The 16808-nt window shown below is 40.2% G+C and overlaps 1 protein-coding gene across 1 annotated transcript; it reads left to right on the forward strand.

Annotated features, from left to right (window-relative positions):
• The first annotated feature begins 922 nt into the window (after positions 1–922).
• TAC3 (tachykinin precursor 3) lies at positions 923–15404 on the forward strand. The gene is made up of 8 exons (XM_052000424.1): positions 923–1408; positions 6179–6430; positions 6853–6971; positions 10379–10487; positions 10755–10784; positions 11286–11339; positions 11776–11850; positions 15035–15404. The coding sequence occupies exons 1-7, from the start codon at positions 1300–1302 to the stop codon at positions 11847–11849; spliced, it is 747 nt and encodes a 248-aa protein (XP_051856384.1). The 5' UTR covers positions 923–1299; the 3' UTR covers position 11850; positions 15035–15404.
• Positions 15405–16808: the final 1404 nt, after the last annotated feature.

Genomic DNA, 16808 nt, shown 5'->3' on the forward strand with positions numbered 1-16808 from the left:
TCCAGAGACATATTTTTCCTCTTCAATCATTCAAGAACTGATCAAAGAAACTATTTTTAATCCCTCAAATTATTTCAGTCTCTCCTTGGAAAATTTATACAAAGTTGCCCACTATCATCGTTACTATTCAATATTGTATTAGAAATGCTAGCCTCGGCAATAAGAGTTGAGAAAGAGATTAAAGGAATTAGAGTAGGCAATGAGGAAACCAAACTATCACTCTTGGCTGATAATATGATCTTAGAGAACCCCAGAGATTCTACTAAAAGGTTATTAGAAAATTTGTTAACAACAGTAACTCATATTTATATAGCACTTTAAAATCTATAAGTACTTTCATTACAATTATCTTGAAAGACCCTAAATTTTTTATAACAAGGTAATGCAGAAAATGTAGAAGCAGAGGATCTGAGTTCAAATTCTGGATTCTGACACTTACTATCTTGAGCAAGTTATTTAAATCTTTGGACTTCATTTTCCTCATCTGTGAAATGAAGAAAGTTAAGTAAATAACTTCTTAAAATTCCTTCCAGTTTTAAATCTATGAGCCTATAATTCCCACACAAAATAGACTCCTACTGATGGGGGAATGACTAAAACACTGTGAGCCATGAGTGCAATGAATATTACAGTTCTGTAAAAAAAAAAAAAATTGATGGGCTATGATGAATATAGAGAAGCATGGAAAAATATTCCTGAATCAAAGCAAAGTAAGCAGAACCAAGAAAATGTGACTACAAAAACATAAATAGAAAGAACAATCATATAGAATATACCTTTATAGAGGTAGGAGGTGTTACATTGTACATATTTTCAAACTTTAAATATATATATATAAGTTTTGCAGATTTTTTTCTTTTTTATCTTAAAAATGGTATTTATTATATGGCATGACTTTGTAAGGGAAGGGAGTACTGGAGTGATTTTGGGGATGATAAGAAAAAAGACATCAATACAAACTTTTTTTAAAAATCACATCCCTCCCCCTCCAACCTTCATCCTTGATGTTATATAATCTCAGCCCTTTTCTTCTTACATTCTTGGAAGTGGCTCTCCTCTAGCCTATGAGATTGGAGGCTCCAAGAAATACTCGGGGCAGCAGCTGGGGCTCTCTCGGCTGCCTGAGTCCTTGACTGGCTCAGGGCCACTTCTCTCCGTTACTGTTCCACGATTTCGCTTGGCTGGGAGGCTTCGGCCTTGCTGGATGACATTTCCATCTGCTCCCCACGTAGCCTGCCCTGCCTGCTACCTCCCTCTTGGCCTTTTAGAGCCAGGGCCGCAGCTTCCGCTCCCGGCTTCATGACTTGGCCTGGAGTGGCCATTGCAATCCTCCGGAGTCAGCCTCCCCAGCTGCTCCCTCAAGGACAGAGCCATTATCTCTGCCAGGGAAGTGTGCAGGAGCCCAGAGGTGGGTGTGCACATGTGTGATGGGGACCTGCTGCTGCACGGGCCCTCTCCCCCTCCCTCCGCCTCCCCTCCAGCCCCAGGCTCCCAGGCACTCATTAAGTCGCCCTTTCTGATCTCAGCCAGCATCACTGCTGGCAGCTCTCCCAACCCCCACCCCATTCCCAAAGAAAAGGAGGAGGAGGAGGAGAGGAGGTCCGAGCAGAAGACCTGCTAGGGTTCCAACAGGGGCTGTGCTGTAGACAGACATGAACAGGGGCCAGGGGATGCCCCGAGCCACCTGCAGGCAGTTCCTTTCCGGGCAAAATGCACACCTGAGTTCCTGTTTCCCCCAGGTGCAGCCTCTGTCCTTCCCCCAGAGCAAACTTTCACCCCCCAAGCCTGGCCCTTCTTCCCTTCTCTGGCTTAGCTCAGCATCAACCCTTTCAAGTCCTTGCGAGTCCTGCAGATCAAGGGGCTACTAGTTCCCCCTGCCATCTCCTTGCTTACCCCCCTCCAGGCCCCCCACCCCCAGGACCGTAGGGAGCCTTATCAAAGGACATTATTCATGGCAGACCTTTCCCCAGAGCTCTCTGACAGGGAGGGGAAGGAGGGGAGAAGGCAGGAAGGGAGAGCCCAAGCAGGACCTGAGAGGTCTTTGCTATCAAACCTTTACTCCTCTCTGTCTCAAGCTCCCTGGCCCCGCAGATGCCGTCAAAGTAGGAGCTAATTACTAAACAGGAAGCATCAAGTACCATTTCTTTTGTTTATATATATAAAATTTGCTTCAAGTTTTAAGTTGTCTCTCTTTCCCAATCTCGCATTTGAGAAGTCCAACATCATACACATCTGAATAGGTATGTGTACACACATGCACATATATGTACACACATGCAAACACAAATACATGTAGGTACAAACACGCATGCATGCAAAACACGCGTGCACGGACACACAAACCCATGCATGTGTAAACACACATGCACATACATACACACAAATACTTGTATGTACAGACATGCACATAGTACACTTGTAAATACATGTATGAATAGGTATGGACACATATGCAGACATGCAAGCACATGTGTATAATCGTGTGCAAAACACATACACATATATACAAACATACCTATACATGCACACATACATATAGCGTGTATATATGGGATGATACAATATATATTTTTTCTCTGTTGGAGAATAGATAGCATTTTCCTTAATAAGTCCTTTGTAGTTGATTTGAATACTCATACTACTCAGAATAACTTAATCATTTTCAGTTACTCTTTGAACAATACTGCTATCACTATATACAATGTTTCCTTGATTTTGTCCTTTTTACTTCATTATTTCATGCGAGTCTTTCCATGTTTTTCTAAAATCAATCCGCTTATCATTTCTTGCAGCACAGATTCCACAACTTATTCAGCTATTTCCCAATTAAGGAGCATTCCCTCCATTTCCAGTTCCTAGCCACCTCAAAGAGAACTGCTATAAATATTTGAGAATATATAGGTTCTTTTCCTTTTCCCCCAGTCACCTTGGGAGACAGACCTAATAGTGGTAATTCTGGATCAAAGGGTGTCACACAATTTCATAAATCTTTGGACATAATTCCAGATTGCTCTCCAATATGGTTGGAGAAGTTCACAGTTTTATCGACAATGTTAATACATTGTCCAATGTATTATTAATAATTAATTTTTACTAATTACTAATTATTAAAACAGTTTCACGTTTCTCCAATAGTTATCATTTTTCTCTCCTATCATTTTAGCCACTCTGATAAATGAGATGATATCTCAAAGTTGTTTTAATGTTTGTTTCTTTAATCAATAATGATTTGTGGTATTTCTTCATGTGACTACATATAACTTTGATTTCTTCTTCAAAACTGCCTGTTCATATTCTTTGACTATTTATCAATGGGAAATGACTCATATTTTTATAACTTTGACTCTGTTCTTGATATATTTGAAATATGAGGTTTTTCTCTGGGAAATTGTCTATAAAATTTTTCTCCTCAATTTTTGCTTTTCTTGAATACACTGGTTTTATTTATACAAAACTTTTAAAATTTAATGTCATAAAATTATCCATTTTATATTTCATAATACTATCTATTTCTTGTTTATTCATAAATTCTTCCTTTATCTATAAATCTGATGGGTAATATGTTCCATTTTCTTCTAATTTACTTAAGATATATCCTTTATGTCTAGGTTATGTATCCATTTTGAATATATCTTAGTAAATAGTGTAACATATTGTTCTCTATCTTATTTTTGCTGGATTGCTTTCCAATATTTATTAGTGTGTTCTTGTCCTCAAAACTTAGATCTCTATATTTATCAAACACAAAATTACTATAATTTTGTATATATAATATACAATCATTTATATATAATATATATAATCACTTAGTACTGTGTGCATTGTATACCCATTCTATTCTACTGATCCACCATTTTAGTGGAAAAACCCAAATAGTTTTGATTTTTTTAAATCAAATTTTATTTTTAAAAATTACCAAGCATTTATTTTCTCACCAGTATCTACTGAGGGGTGGGGGGAACTATTTTAACAAGATTTTAAAAACTTTTCCTTAGCTCTGCACTCTGAAATAAATCAATAATCCGTTGATCTGTTATTTGACATTTTAATTGCATGAACAACCTATACTGCACTCCTTTCAGGACCTATCTTCTTGGCTCCTGCTTCTAAGTACCCAAGAATCTTTTTGCTTTCTTCATGCTTTTCTCACCAGCCCTATTCCTTTTCCTTCAGGGTGCACCCTGTCCAGTAATTAGCTGAGTATTTAAAGGGGCCAAATTGGGCTTATGCATAATTAAGGGGATTGGGGAACCAGCTGCTGCCCACACTCTGGTCCAGCAGTTCTTAACCCTTTTGGTGTCATGGACCCTTTTGGCAGTCTTGTGAAATCTGCACAGCCCTTCTCAAAAAAAAAAAAAAAGTTATATTTTAAACTTAAAAAATGTTATTTAATTGAAGTAAATGCTACATTTCAGCTAGATTTTAGTGAAAATAAAGATATAAGTTCATGGACTCTCTGAAATCTATCTATGGGATCCTTCCTTGGGCATTTTCAGACCTCAGGTTAAGAATCTCTGCTTTAGGTAGATGCAGCTTGTCTGAGCTGCCAGCTTCAAACGAAAGAGCAAAAGACAAAAGGTTGGCAAGGGACTCTGATCTAAAAGATTTGATAGCTCTAAGGAGAAGACAAGAGAGATGGACAGGCTGATCTCATGGGAAAAGGGCTGATAGATGGTTACCCCAGCTAGGTTATTCTCAAGCATCTGGATGAACCTTGGTAGTTACTAACATCTATCTTTTTCTGTCTATTTATCCTTATCTCTTCTCTATTTTCTATCTGTCTCTCCCTTTGTTTCCTCTCTCTCTATTTCTTCTCTCTCTCTCTGTTTCTCTCTTTCTCTCTCTCTCTCTCTCTGTTTCTCTCTCTCTCTGTCTGTCTCTGTCTGTCTGTCTCTGTCTGTCTCTGTCTCTCTCTTTCTCTGTTTCTCTCTTTCTCTCTCTGTTTCTCTCTCTGTTTCTTTCTCTCTCTGTTCCTCTCTCTCTCTCTCTCTCTCTCTCTCTCTCTCTCTCTCTCTCTCTCTCTGTTTCTCTCTCTCTCTCTCTGTTTCTTTCTTTCTCTCTCTTTCTCTGAGAAGATGACAGAACTTCAAGAAAATAGATTAGACGGGGGGGGGGGGAATCCCTGAAACAAGATAAAAAACGAAAGGCTTGGCAAGAGATCAATCCTGAAGCATAGTGGGAATGGTAAGAACAGAAGGCATGTTCTTTTTATTCTCTATCTTTATTGAGACTGCAGCAGGAGGAATAAAGGTTAGACTACAGCAAGAACTTTTCTATTGTCAGGAATAGCCAAGGAGCAGAGTAAGAGACAAGAAGCCCAGGAGATCTTCCTGCCCTCAATAGACCTTTGAGTAATGAGATGGGACAATGGGGAAGGGATTTCTGGATTTGGAAGCAGGCTAAGGGATGAATTAATCACAGGATCACACATTTAGAGCTAGAAGGGACATCAGAGCTCTCTAGACTAGTTCCCTCATTTTTTTATAGGTGAGGAAACTCAGACCAGAGGCATTGATTTATATTGACATGCAAAACTGAGATGGCTGGCTTATTAAGCATTTGCTTGGGGAGCTATTTTGGAGAGGGAGGGAAGAAAACCCATTTAACCCATCCCTTTATCTGGGCCTGGAAGCTCTCCTTATCATCCTTCCTTATCTCTTATCAATTCCGATGAGATCCTTTATTCCAGCTTAGAAGCAGTGGGGGTATAGCAAAGGATAGGATCAGTCCCAGAGTCCTAAGAGTAACATCATCTTCAAATGTGTCCCAGTTTCAGGCTATCTGTAGAAGGGGCCAAAATGGACTTTGCATTCCACAGAGATGCTTCAGGGGAGCCCAAATGGGAGTGTTTTTCACACTGACCAGCCTAGCTGATGGATAAAGGGTGGGAAGGGAGTGCTTGAGAAGAGCCTGGGGAATTATAGAGAGAGGAGATCCTCTAAGAGAGCCTGTGGAGATAAGGGGAAAGATGAAGAGATTGATTGCATTTTTACCTATTAATGTATCATGAGCATATTCTACATCAAATCACAAATAAATAAATACTTATTTTCTAAGTTCATTCTTCAGGCACTATTGGGAAGGTAGCATTAGCACTGGGCTGTGTGTCTGGTAGGTTTTTCCTGTTCTCAGGGTTTCTGACTGCAACATTTTCCTCCTCCCCCTTCCTCACCCCCAGCCCCCCCAATCTCCCTCTTCTTCTATCTACCCCAGGATTGGTGGCTCTCAGCCCCTCCTCTCAGCCCTCCACCCCCCCCCCCCAGACCCTCCCAAAGCCCTTATCAGGGAGCAGGGACTGTGCCTCTGCCAGATCCAAGATCCCCTCTCCCTTTAGCAGCAGCCACTGAAGCATCCTTGTGGAAACTGGGAAGCAGAACCCCAAGACCCACAGATCCTAAATCTCCGTATCTTAACCAGGAGTCAACTCCAGGTAGGTATAATTAGAAAAGGAGGTGAATTAGGTCAGAAAAAACAGGATATATGAATATATGTGTGTGAGAGGTGGGCACTGAGACTAGGGGACAGGTTTTACTGCTGGGGTCCAGAATCAAGAGGAAAGGACTCAGGAAGATGGAAATTGATACTTTAGGAAGGAGACTGGGAAAATGAGCAAGTATGTGTATCTGTGTGTGTTGGGGGGATTCTTTTAGAAGCTAAGTCAATGTCAGGATGCTAAAGGTTCATCCTCCATTTTCTCCACTTGGAAAGTTTCTCTGTTGGGAAATTATTAGTTTTTAGGACCCTTCCATGGGAGTAAGCAAGGGGTATAAGTCCCTTCTCTGGCTGGGGATCATGGAAGGGCTATTCTCTTCTTCACTCCATCCCCAAGACTTACCACCTCTGCCCTCCTAGGCACCATGAGAAGCACACTGCTGCTCGTGGCTATTCTGGTCCTCAGTGTTGGAAGGAGCTGCCAAGCTGTCTGTGAGGAATCCCAGGAAGAAGGGGCATTTGGTGGGAGCCACAGCAAGGTAAGATACCCCCTTTACCTCTTCAGAGCCAGATTTTCCCTTAATCATAATATCCCTTAAGTTCCAGTGGCAGGAAGGGAAGGAATGTGTATATATTGAATTAGACATATATATATGTATATGTTTGCATTTGTATGTGTAAGAAAGTACATCTTTGTCTCTCTATTGCTGTATCTGTATCTCATTTAGTAACAAGAATTTAATAGCAGCTACTCAAAAATACTGATTAATATTGATTGGATAGTGCTTTATAAGGGGGGAGATGAGTTAGAAGTCAAGAGAGACTTTCTACTAGTTCTTTCCCATAGCCCCTGGTCAAATGACCAGAACCCTTGTTCCCAAAAAATCAATGACCATTTGCATGTTACTTTACACACAATTGTCATATAATCATATCATTATTGAAATGTCAAGACTTTTTTTGCTCTCTCCCCTCTTCTCCCCCAACCCTAATGCCCTTCCCTCCCTTAGGAGCTCAGCCCTTTCTCCTTTTCTCCCAGTGATCCCTCCCCAGCCCTTTAATTCAGGATTTCTTAGATTGGGTTGCCCCAGCATAGAAAAACAACAGTTTGGGCTGTGATTTCCAAAGTTCCTCTTGGGAAGAGGGTGGGAACTGATTGGGAAGGGAGAGAATGAATCTTTTCAGAGTTTTCAAATGACAGCAATTACATTGGCACAAATGCTTTTAAGATGATTACAGGTGGACTTATTACAAATGCTGTGTGTTGAGAAATCTAGCTGTTTCTCTATCCCCAGTCTGCTATGCATCTCATTACAGAGGGTGGGAAGACGATTTGAGCAATTTGGGAAAAGTGGCCTCTCCAGGAGTTATGAGTTAGATGTAAAAAGAGATTGACAATTCTAGGTGCCAAATTGTCTGAGTAGCCAGAGCAGTCTGTGGCAGTGGGGACAGGAGACTGGGCTTACCTTTCCCAAGTGTATGAGTTCAGAGGCAGAGCTCTAGTCTGACATGGTCAGGATTTCTGCCTCTTCCCTCTTGCTGTGTCACTTAGGACAGCCTGTAAGCTCTCTGTTCCTCAGTTTCCCTCTCTTGGATTGCAGAGCAGGGCACCCCACTCTTGCTCCCACAGGGTATCGGGTGGACATGTATATATCTAAATCAGTATCTTTTGTGTGTGTATATGTAAGTGTGAGTATGTGTATGTGTGCTCTAAAAAATGATTGGGCTTTAAATTGAGGGCGAGTGAGATGAAGAAGTAATTCTCTTCTATTTTGATGATGATTGTCTTTCTGTCAGACACCAGCAGCTGCAGCTAGCTGCTGAGGGGTTCCATGTGTTCATCATCCTACAGCTCCTGAAGGTACCAAAAAAAAGAAATTAGGGGAAAAAAACCTATCATGAAAACAATTAGGAGCCCCCATTTGGCAGTCCCAAGAGTTGGCCATAAGGAAAGGGGTCTTTAAGTTCAGTAACACCTTTGACAAATAAAACTAGAATAGATGAAGTGGGAATGGAATGAAAAAGAAAGAATCAGAGATAAAGATACATGGAGAGAGAAAGAGAAAGAGAGAGAGAGAGAGAGAGAGAGAGAGAGAGAGAGAGAGAGAGAGAGAGGGAGAGAGAGAGAGAGAGAGAGAGAGACAAAAAGGTAAGGATACAAGGATGTGGAAGATAGTAAAAGAAAGTGGGTGTATTTATAAGTTTCTCCTATGTTTTGGAGGGTAGAGGGAAATCACAGAAAATATGTATATTCCAATATTTTACCTTCATTTATACTCAACAGTAAAAACCCCATTTTCTCCCAATTCATGACCTGCCCAACTCAGTGGGGAGAGCAATGTGGATGAGATCAGATTATTGTTATTGTTATTATTATTATTAAAGGACCTTCGAATTTTAAGTGAGATAGTATCTTAAATCCCTCTCTTTACTCCTTGTTTGTGATACCAGTCCACATATTGGGGCCCTTTGGGACTTTAATCTTACCTTCTCAATTAAAAAATGAAATCGCACATGTTTAACCTATATAGGAATGCTTACTGTCTAGGGAAGGAGAGAGGGTGTGAGGAAGGGAGAAAAATTTGGAAGACAAGATTTTGCAAAGGTAAATGTTGAAAACTATCTTTGCATGTATTTGGAACAATAAAAGGCTGCTATTTAAAAAAAAGAGAGAGAGATGAAATAATTGAAGCCAAGAATAAATCACTTGCCCAAAGTTAGACAGGTAGTAATCTGGGATTCAAATAGATCTTCTGACTCTAAATTCAAGTTTCTTTCCACCTTTACTGTGAATGGTGATGGGTAAGGAGGAGAGAGACCAGGGCTCCCAAACTTTATTACCTTTCCCTATGCATGTCATCTAAAACCCATGGGCTAACTCAGAGTGAAGGGGATCCCAGACACTTCTCATTCAATATGTGGACTGGTATCACAAACAAGGAGTAAAGAGAGGGATTTAAGATACTATCTCACTTAAAATTTGAAGGTCCTTTAATAATAATAATAATAATAACAACAACTAGCATTTATATAACACAGTGGTTCTCAAAGTGTGGTGCAGTGAATCCTGGAGGGTCTCTGAAATCCTTTCAGAAGGGCTACAAATTCAAAATTAGTTTTTTTTTCTATTTATGATAAATATTTATTATGTAACCCATATAAACAAAAACCCTTTGGATATATTCTCAATAGTTGTTAATACCGTAAAGATACTGAGAAAGAGTTTGAAAGCCACTGAAACATTTTAAGGCTTGCTTAAATATGCTGTCTGATTTGATTCTCACAATAGCCCTGTGGACTAGATGGTATTATTATCTCCATTTTTACAGATAGGGAAACTGATGCTGAGAGAGGCTAAATGACTTGCCCAGTTACTATGCCAATAAGTATCTAAGGCAGATTCAAATTCAGGTCCCTCCTGAATCCATGTCCAGCATTCCTACTTTTTATCTCCTATCTTTTTATCATCATATCCTCAAGTTCCCCTTAGCTTCAATGCAGCTCCTTTTGGGTCAGGGACATGGGAAGGCACCATTGCTAGCTAGTTGGTTATACCTTACCATCAGTCTGACTTCTCCATCCTCCCTTCTGTATGCCCATTTACAGACATCTCATCATAGACAGTTGTTGGGAAAAACTATATAGTCTCAATCCTCACTTTGGTTCTTTAAGTTCTTTTTGCTTTGCTTTTCCCTATAATATTTAGCATTTTAAATCAGGGTAAGGAAGAATGTAAATCATAGGAAATCTTGAAATAAATGAGATTGTCTTAGGGTGTGTCAAGTAGTCCCTGGCAAAAGGAGCTGAGCCTGAATGTGGTGGATTCAAAATGGAGTTGTGCAAAGGAAGAAAGCCAGCCCAGAGATAGGGTCATAACCCTCCATGGCCAGATGGGATCTTGGGAGGCTTCTACATCACCCTGGTTTTCTGTATTTATCTCCACCAGAAGGTCTTAGATCTCTACCAGCTTCCTCCATCCCTGCTCCGGAGGTTGTACAACAGCCGGTCTCTCTCTCTGGATGGCTTGCTGAAGCTGCTGAGCAAGACTAGCGTGGGTAAGACCCCAGTCCCCTGGTGCAGCCTTAGACAGATGGCATGAGATGCAAGATCTTGGGTGGGGGAGGATACCTCTGGAAAACCATTCCAGGGGATGGGCCCATCTAAGTCACGACCAGTGAAGGTGAGAAGGGCCCAAGGGGCAGCTCCAGTGGGGGAACTGGATGAGGGGATCTTGGTTTGTTCCAGTTGCCCGTATCTCTTAGTATCATTTCCCCAGCATTCCCTCCATGTTTTTCCTTACATGCATTTTCTCTGTTTCATAGATCCTAAGGAGTCGATGGATTTCCAGAAACGTAAGTAGTCCTTTCCATTGCTCTCTTCCCTCCCCTCACTCCCTCCCTGCTGACAACCTGTTCAATGCCCCCCTGATAAGTTATTTGGCAAGACCCATCTCAGCTGGAAGAAACCAGCTGAGCCAGTAGCTCTTCCTCGGTCAGTTCCCTCCTGAATTTGAGGGGTCCATCTGGTCCCATGGAAGATTATCCACCTGCAGTTGAATGTTGCTCAGCAGACAAAGGGCATCTGTAAAGGTTCCCAAGCCAAGTGGGCAAGGAGTGGAAAATGTATGAGAGTAGTATGAAGGAGGAGATTTCAGAAAGTAATTAAAAGGGGTAGAGGAAGGGAGGTGGAGATCTGTAGCAAACTAAGACTGGAGCCCACGCCATTTTGAAATAATGGAGGAGAAATGAAGATACCAATAGCTGATCTCAACTACCAAGAAGAGGTAAATGCTAGGATTTTTGCCTTTTCTCCTTTTCCACTACCACTTGATGTTTCTATTTCTCTTTCTACAGGTGACATGCATGATTTCTTTGTGGGGCTTATGGGGAAAAGGAATATACAGTCAGGTAAGTGTGAGCTAGAGTAAGGGCTTATAAACTAAAATGTCAAACAGGATAGAGCAAAATTCAAATGCCTTAAATTAGGAACCAGAGGAAAAGACTATCTTCCTAGGTGAGGGATATTATGGTCCCTCATTTACTTTCCATTTCTTCTCTCAAACAACTTTGACCCCAGCCCATATGGAGGCCTTTAGAATAAAGGGAAAAAACACATGAATCATTCCAGTAGTTATAAAGAGTGGGGACTTGTCCCGTCTCTGTTTTCTTTTCTTTCTAAAAAGAGTGCCTATTTTTCTTTCCATGTTTATTTTCCAATCCTAATCTCTCAACTAGTCCCCAAGGATTGCCAATCTTTCTGATAAGGATGGGGTGATGGCATGAGTACGTCATGACCAGACCCTGAGAAGTCCTTTCCTAAGTTCCTTATTTATTCCTTCCTCAGAACCATCTATAGAGATGAAGCAAGAAAACTTCCCTGGTTTTGGTGACCCCAAGTATTCCACCAATTCAGAATGAGGTAAGACCAGGAAGGAGAGGTGGGAAGGCTGGGATGAGTATGACAAATGAATCATAACATAGCCATGTGTCAATTGTTCACCTCCTTCCTTTTCCCTCTGTTTCTCAAAAGGCCTATTTTGATTAAAAAATGTAATTATGTGAGCAATTGATACCTACAAAAATGATGCAAGAAAAGATAATATTGCCAAACACACAATATTCGGAATAGATGAACACATAGGAACACCCACAGAGTCTATTCATAGAGCATTGTGAATTTTGGACGTACCATTCTGGTTCATTCACTACATCCTGGTTAGCCTGCACCCTGTGCAAAAAGAGGAAATAAGTAGACTTGGACTAAGTGGTTTATGGCAGAGCTCAGCTTCAATCTGGAATATAAAGTAGGGAGCCTAAGTGCCTGGGTTGGGTGGTATAGACAGAAATTTCTCTATCATCAAAACTTACTCAGTTTTCCCTCTTTAAAATCAGAACCCTCAGGTGTCAGAGCGCAAGGAGCTTATTATCCACGTAAAATAAAATAAAACAAAATTGTTATCTAAATTACAGGCACTTTCTCTAATTTATAGAAAGCACTTGCAATTCATTAGCCCCTGGAAACTAAATTTTTCTCTTATATCCTATAAGTATCATAGGAAACTAAATCTGAAAATGGGCAATGAGAGGTCATCTAGTTCAGTCCCCATGCTGAGACTCTACTACAGAGGCCACATTTTCATATTCCAAAATTGGGACACAGTCTGACCAAAAAATAAATCCTTTTTTTTCAAAGTCTTGGTAAAAGTAATTTTTGTACCTTGAAATTCAGACTAGGTGATCATATTAACTATTCTTTAACAAAGAATGATTTTGCAAGGAACAGAAAGTGCCATTAAATCTAATGAGACCCAGCTGAAAAGGATATCCTAGGTTCTACTGCCTACGAGGGTTGGGGGAGGATGATGATCCCATTGGCTGACTCTGAGGCTGATGCCAGCCTGACTAAGATGTCCATCCTGGGGCATCTTAGATGACAGATTTCTCACTTGGTAAGCTGGGTGTGATAGTCCCCTAGGAGATATGTCTAGTCAAAACAGGGAGCTTCTCACCCTAACACCATCTTTCCCCACACAGTGGTGACTCATCTGGTCCTTTTATTTCATTAGATCTCAGAAAAAGTTAGTGTCTTGATACAAGTTTAAGAAGATTCAGAATACCAATAATCTAAGAAAACATGTAGCACACAAGACATCACTTAAAGCAAGGCCATTTCGTGCAGGAGACATACTTAGAATAAGTAGAGCAATTTGGGAAAATGGAAACAAGTCTGGTCCGCTAGTCTGAGTGGACCTGAGCATCCATTCTCCCTTCCAACCTGTAAAATTTGGAACTAGATTAGGCAGTAGAGGAGGGGTCTAGGAGCCTGTACCTTTGGACTGGTACTGAGTCACGCTAGTTGAGGGAGGAAAGGCTCCTGGAGAGCTGCTCTTCAAATCCCACCTCCTGGGAAAGAGCCTTTGGGCCGTTACTGGGGCTTCTTTGTTCAGTGGGGTGAGAAGGGATTGTTCCAGCTCGGAAAGTATAGAAGGAAATTGGGAGGAAGAGGAAAATTTGAAAATCTACAAATTACCTCTAAGAGAACCCCAACTCTAGCTTCCTAGCCCTTGTTATCCATGCTTATAGGCCTTAGGGTACCAGACTAGCAAACCCTGGACTCAACATTGAAGTGATACAGTGCTTCCTAATAGTGAGGGGAGGCTAGGTCTGGGTCCCCATTCGGCGCTGGGTGAGAGGGCACAAAGAACCTTAATAACCGTAACTCGTTGATTACATGGTACTTACCGTATCATTTTGCTCTCATTAGATGGTTATTTCAGTCCTGCCGATGGCTGGGTAATTATACAGGCAGCTATATCAGGATGACATACTTTCCCCCAGTGTAATGCACCAGCCCATAAAGATAATTACAGTGCAATTTTGCCATAGTATTTTATACAAATGGCAGAAATAAGAGCATTGTAGAAGCCTACTTTTAATCTGTGCTGGTGAATCCGGTCTCTTTTCACAAGATCTAGGAACATAATTATGTCCTTCCTCATCACCGTCATCATGCTATCGTTGGGTGAATGGATCCTTCACACCTGTGAAATGTCAAGCAAAATAAGTCATGAGGTTTGGGGCAGGGGGTCAGGGAGAAGATTGGAAGTGCCATTTGAAGGAGATAATTTGAAATGAAATTTTCTTTTAATGGAGGGGGAGGAGTCTGGAGCAATGGTTCTCAAACTTTTTTATTCTCATAACCACTTAATACTTTTAAAAATTATTGCATTGGGGGCAGCTAAATGGCCCAGTGGATAAAGCTCTGTAAATGGATTCAGGAGAACCTGACTTCAAATCTGGCCTCAGACACTTAACACTTTCTAGCTGTGTGAACCTAGGCAAATCACTTAACTCCAATTGCCTCTCAAAAAACCCCCCAAATTAAAAAGAAATTATTGTATCTGAGTAGAAATGAGTGAAACCCCAGTCAAATAGCTTTTGGTTTATTTGACATATCTAGCCACATTTATTTTATTAAAAATTAAAATATCTTAGTATATTTATGAAAATAGCTTGGACCTCACAGGACCCGGCTCATACTTTAAAAACAGCTGATCTAAGGGACAGTTGCCCCCTTATTTCCTTCATTTAAGACTGTCATCATTCAAGATTCTTCTTTATTACTAAAGGCTCCCAGGAGGAAACAATCAAAACTGATTGTGTACAAGATCCAGAAACACTTACACAAATGTACCGGGTAGGGGAGGTATATGGACAACTAGTAGATAGAGATGCCAGCATAGTCCATCTTGGGCAATTTGGTTAAATATACAAGTATAACCTTTGTCAGATTGCTTACCATTTCAGAGAGGGATTATTAGGGGAGGGAGGGAGGGGTAAAATCAACAATTCAAAACTTTAAAGAAAAATAATGTTATAATTTATTTTTACATGAAATGGGTGGAAATAACATTATTAAACACACAGATATGGATATGTATGGCTATAAGCAATAAAATCACCAGTTAAATATGATGGCTGGGAAGGTAAAGAAATTGTGTCGGCAGGGGAAATGTAACTTCTTATTAGCCCTTTTCTTTACAGTCTACAGAAAAAAAGAAAAGCATTAAGACTTTGGCTTTCTTTCCTTCTTTCCCCTGCAGATTTCTCCAAACTGGCTGTTGAAATGGAAACTGAGAGTTTTGCAACCAAGAAAATGTGTTGGTTTTGTTTTTGTTTTGTTTTTTTGGTCAGTCTCCCATATTGTCCACCTCTAGGGTCTCTAAATAGCATTTTGAAGACATTTTGCTTGCCTCCTCTCAATCCCTGAGAAAAATACCCACAATTCTATTTCCTCATCCATTGCTATATCATTCTCCTGCTTTGATCCTCCCCCATACCACCATACAAACCACTTAGAGAGTAACATCAATCCCATGGGCACTGACTGCAGATACCAAGCAATTTTCTTCAGTGATACATTAAAAATATAATCTCTAAACTCATCATCAATAAAAGGATTTTTACACATGATCTGGAGTGGTGTTGGTTAGGTTTGGTTTGGTTTTTCATTGACTACTGGTTCAGCTCTAAATGCCTAGAGAGTAGGGACCACTTCATTTCATTTATACAGCTTTCTGTTCCCCGTCCACCATCATGGCAACTCACAAAGGGCTCTCCTTAGTAAATATATGTGGAGTTAGTACACTCATTAAGGTATGAGTTTGGAGTATAGTACCTGAAGCTCCAAGACTTTGAGAGGCCTACATCAGACAAAGACATGGAAATTGTGAATACCTTATCTGAGCTTCTAGGAGGAAGTGAACGTAGATGTGGAGGGAGTTAAAACAACTTTGAAACTCTGATTCCCCTTCTCTAAGTTCTTACTTTAAGGAGGCAGGTGTTAAGATCAAGAAAAGGCATAACTATGGCGTATAGCTCATTTTTTGGTGCTGCTGAATCAAGTACTCTAATACTACAATGATTTTGGAAAAGGGGAAAGTAGATTGACCCTGCTTCAGAATCCCCCTCTCCATCTTAATCTGAAAATCTAGGTGAGATAGGGGTTAACTCAGCAATTTAAAAAGATGTTAGAATTCCAATATGCTCTATGAATTCAGAGAGAGAACTATGGAAATTGAATGCATAATGAAGAATAGTGTTTTCACCTTTTTGTTTGATTTGCTTTTTATTTTCTCATGGTTTTTCCCTTTTGTTCTAATTTTTCTTTCGCAACATGACTAATGTGGAAATATGTTTAAAATGATTGTGTGTGTATATATATATATATAACTTTACCAGAATGTTTACTATCTTAGGAGGTAAGGGAGGAAGGGAGAAAAAAAAACTAGAACTGAAAATCTTATAAAAATGAATGTTGAAAACTACCTTTACACATGATTGGAAAAATAAAATACTATTGAAATTAAAAAAAAAACATGTTAGAATTCTTAAGGATGTACTCAGTTACTATTCCCTACAGCTCTAGTCTAACAGTTTCCATTATGTGAACTGAGCTTTCATTTAGGGGCAGGGGACTGAGGCAGAAAAAAAAAGGTGTCTGTTATTAATTCAATATGTCATAAATCACAGTCCAATAATCCTGAGGGGAATTTCCTACCTAAATAACAAACTGCAGCATTCTTAGTGCTATCTATTCAATAGCCTAAGCCCTGCTATTTGGGGTAGAAGCTTCTTCTAAATTAGATGCCCAAAGAAGTAGCCACAAATGGAAGAGAAACATTTTTTTAAATGAGAAAATGGCTTTCTTTTATGGATTTTTAGCTCTTGGACCAAAGTCTTAGATCCATAATGCAGGGCCAGTCTTTCTGACCTTCGTCTTGCCACTGGATTCTGATGATTCTGAAGGAGAGAGTGGGGTTGATGACTTTACACACTTCTGCCTTACTTAAATCCAATCCATGTGCAAATTAAGAA

The sequence above is a fragment of the Antechinus flavipes genome, chromosome 5 (assembly GCF_016432865.1).
Source record: "Antechinus flavipes isolate AdamAnt ecotype Samford, QLD, Australia chromosome 5, AdamAnt_v2, whole genome shotgun sequence".
Classification (NCBI taxonomy): domain Eukaryota; kingdom Metazoa; phylum Chordata; class Mammalia; order Dasyuromorphia; family Dasyuridae; genus Antechinus; species Antechinus flavipes.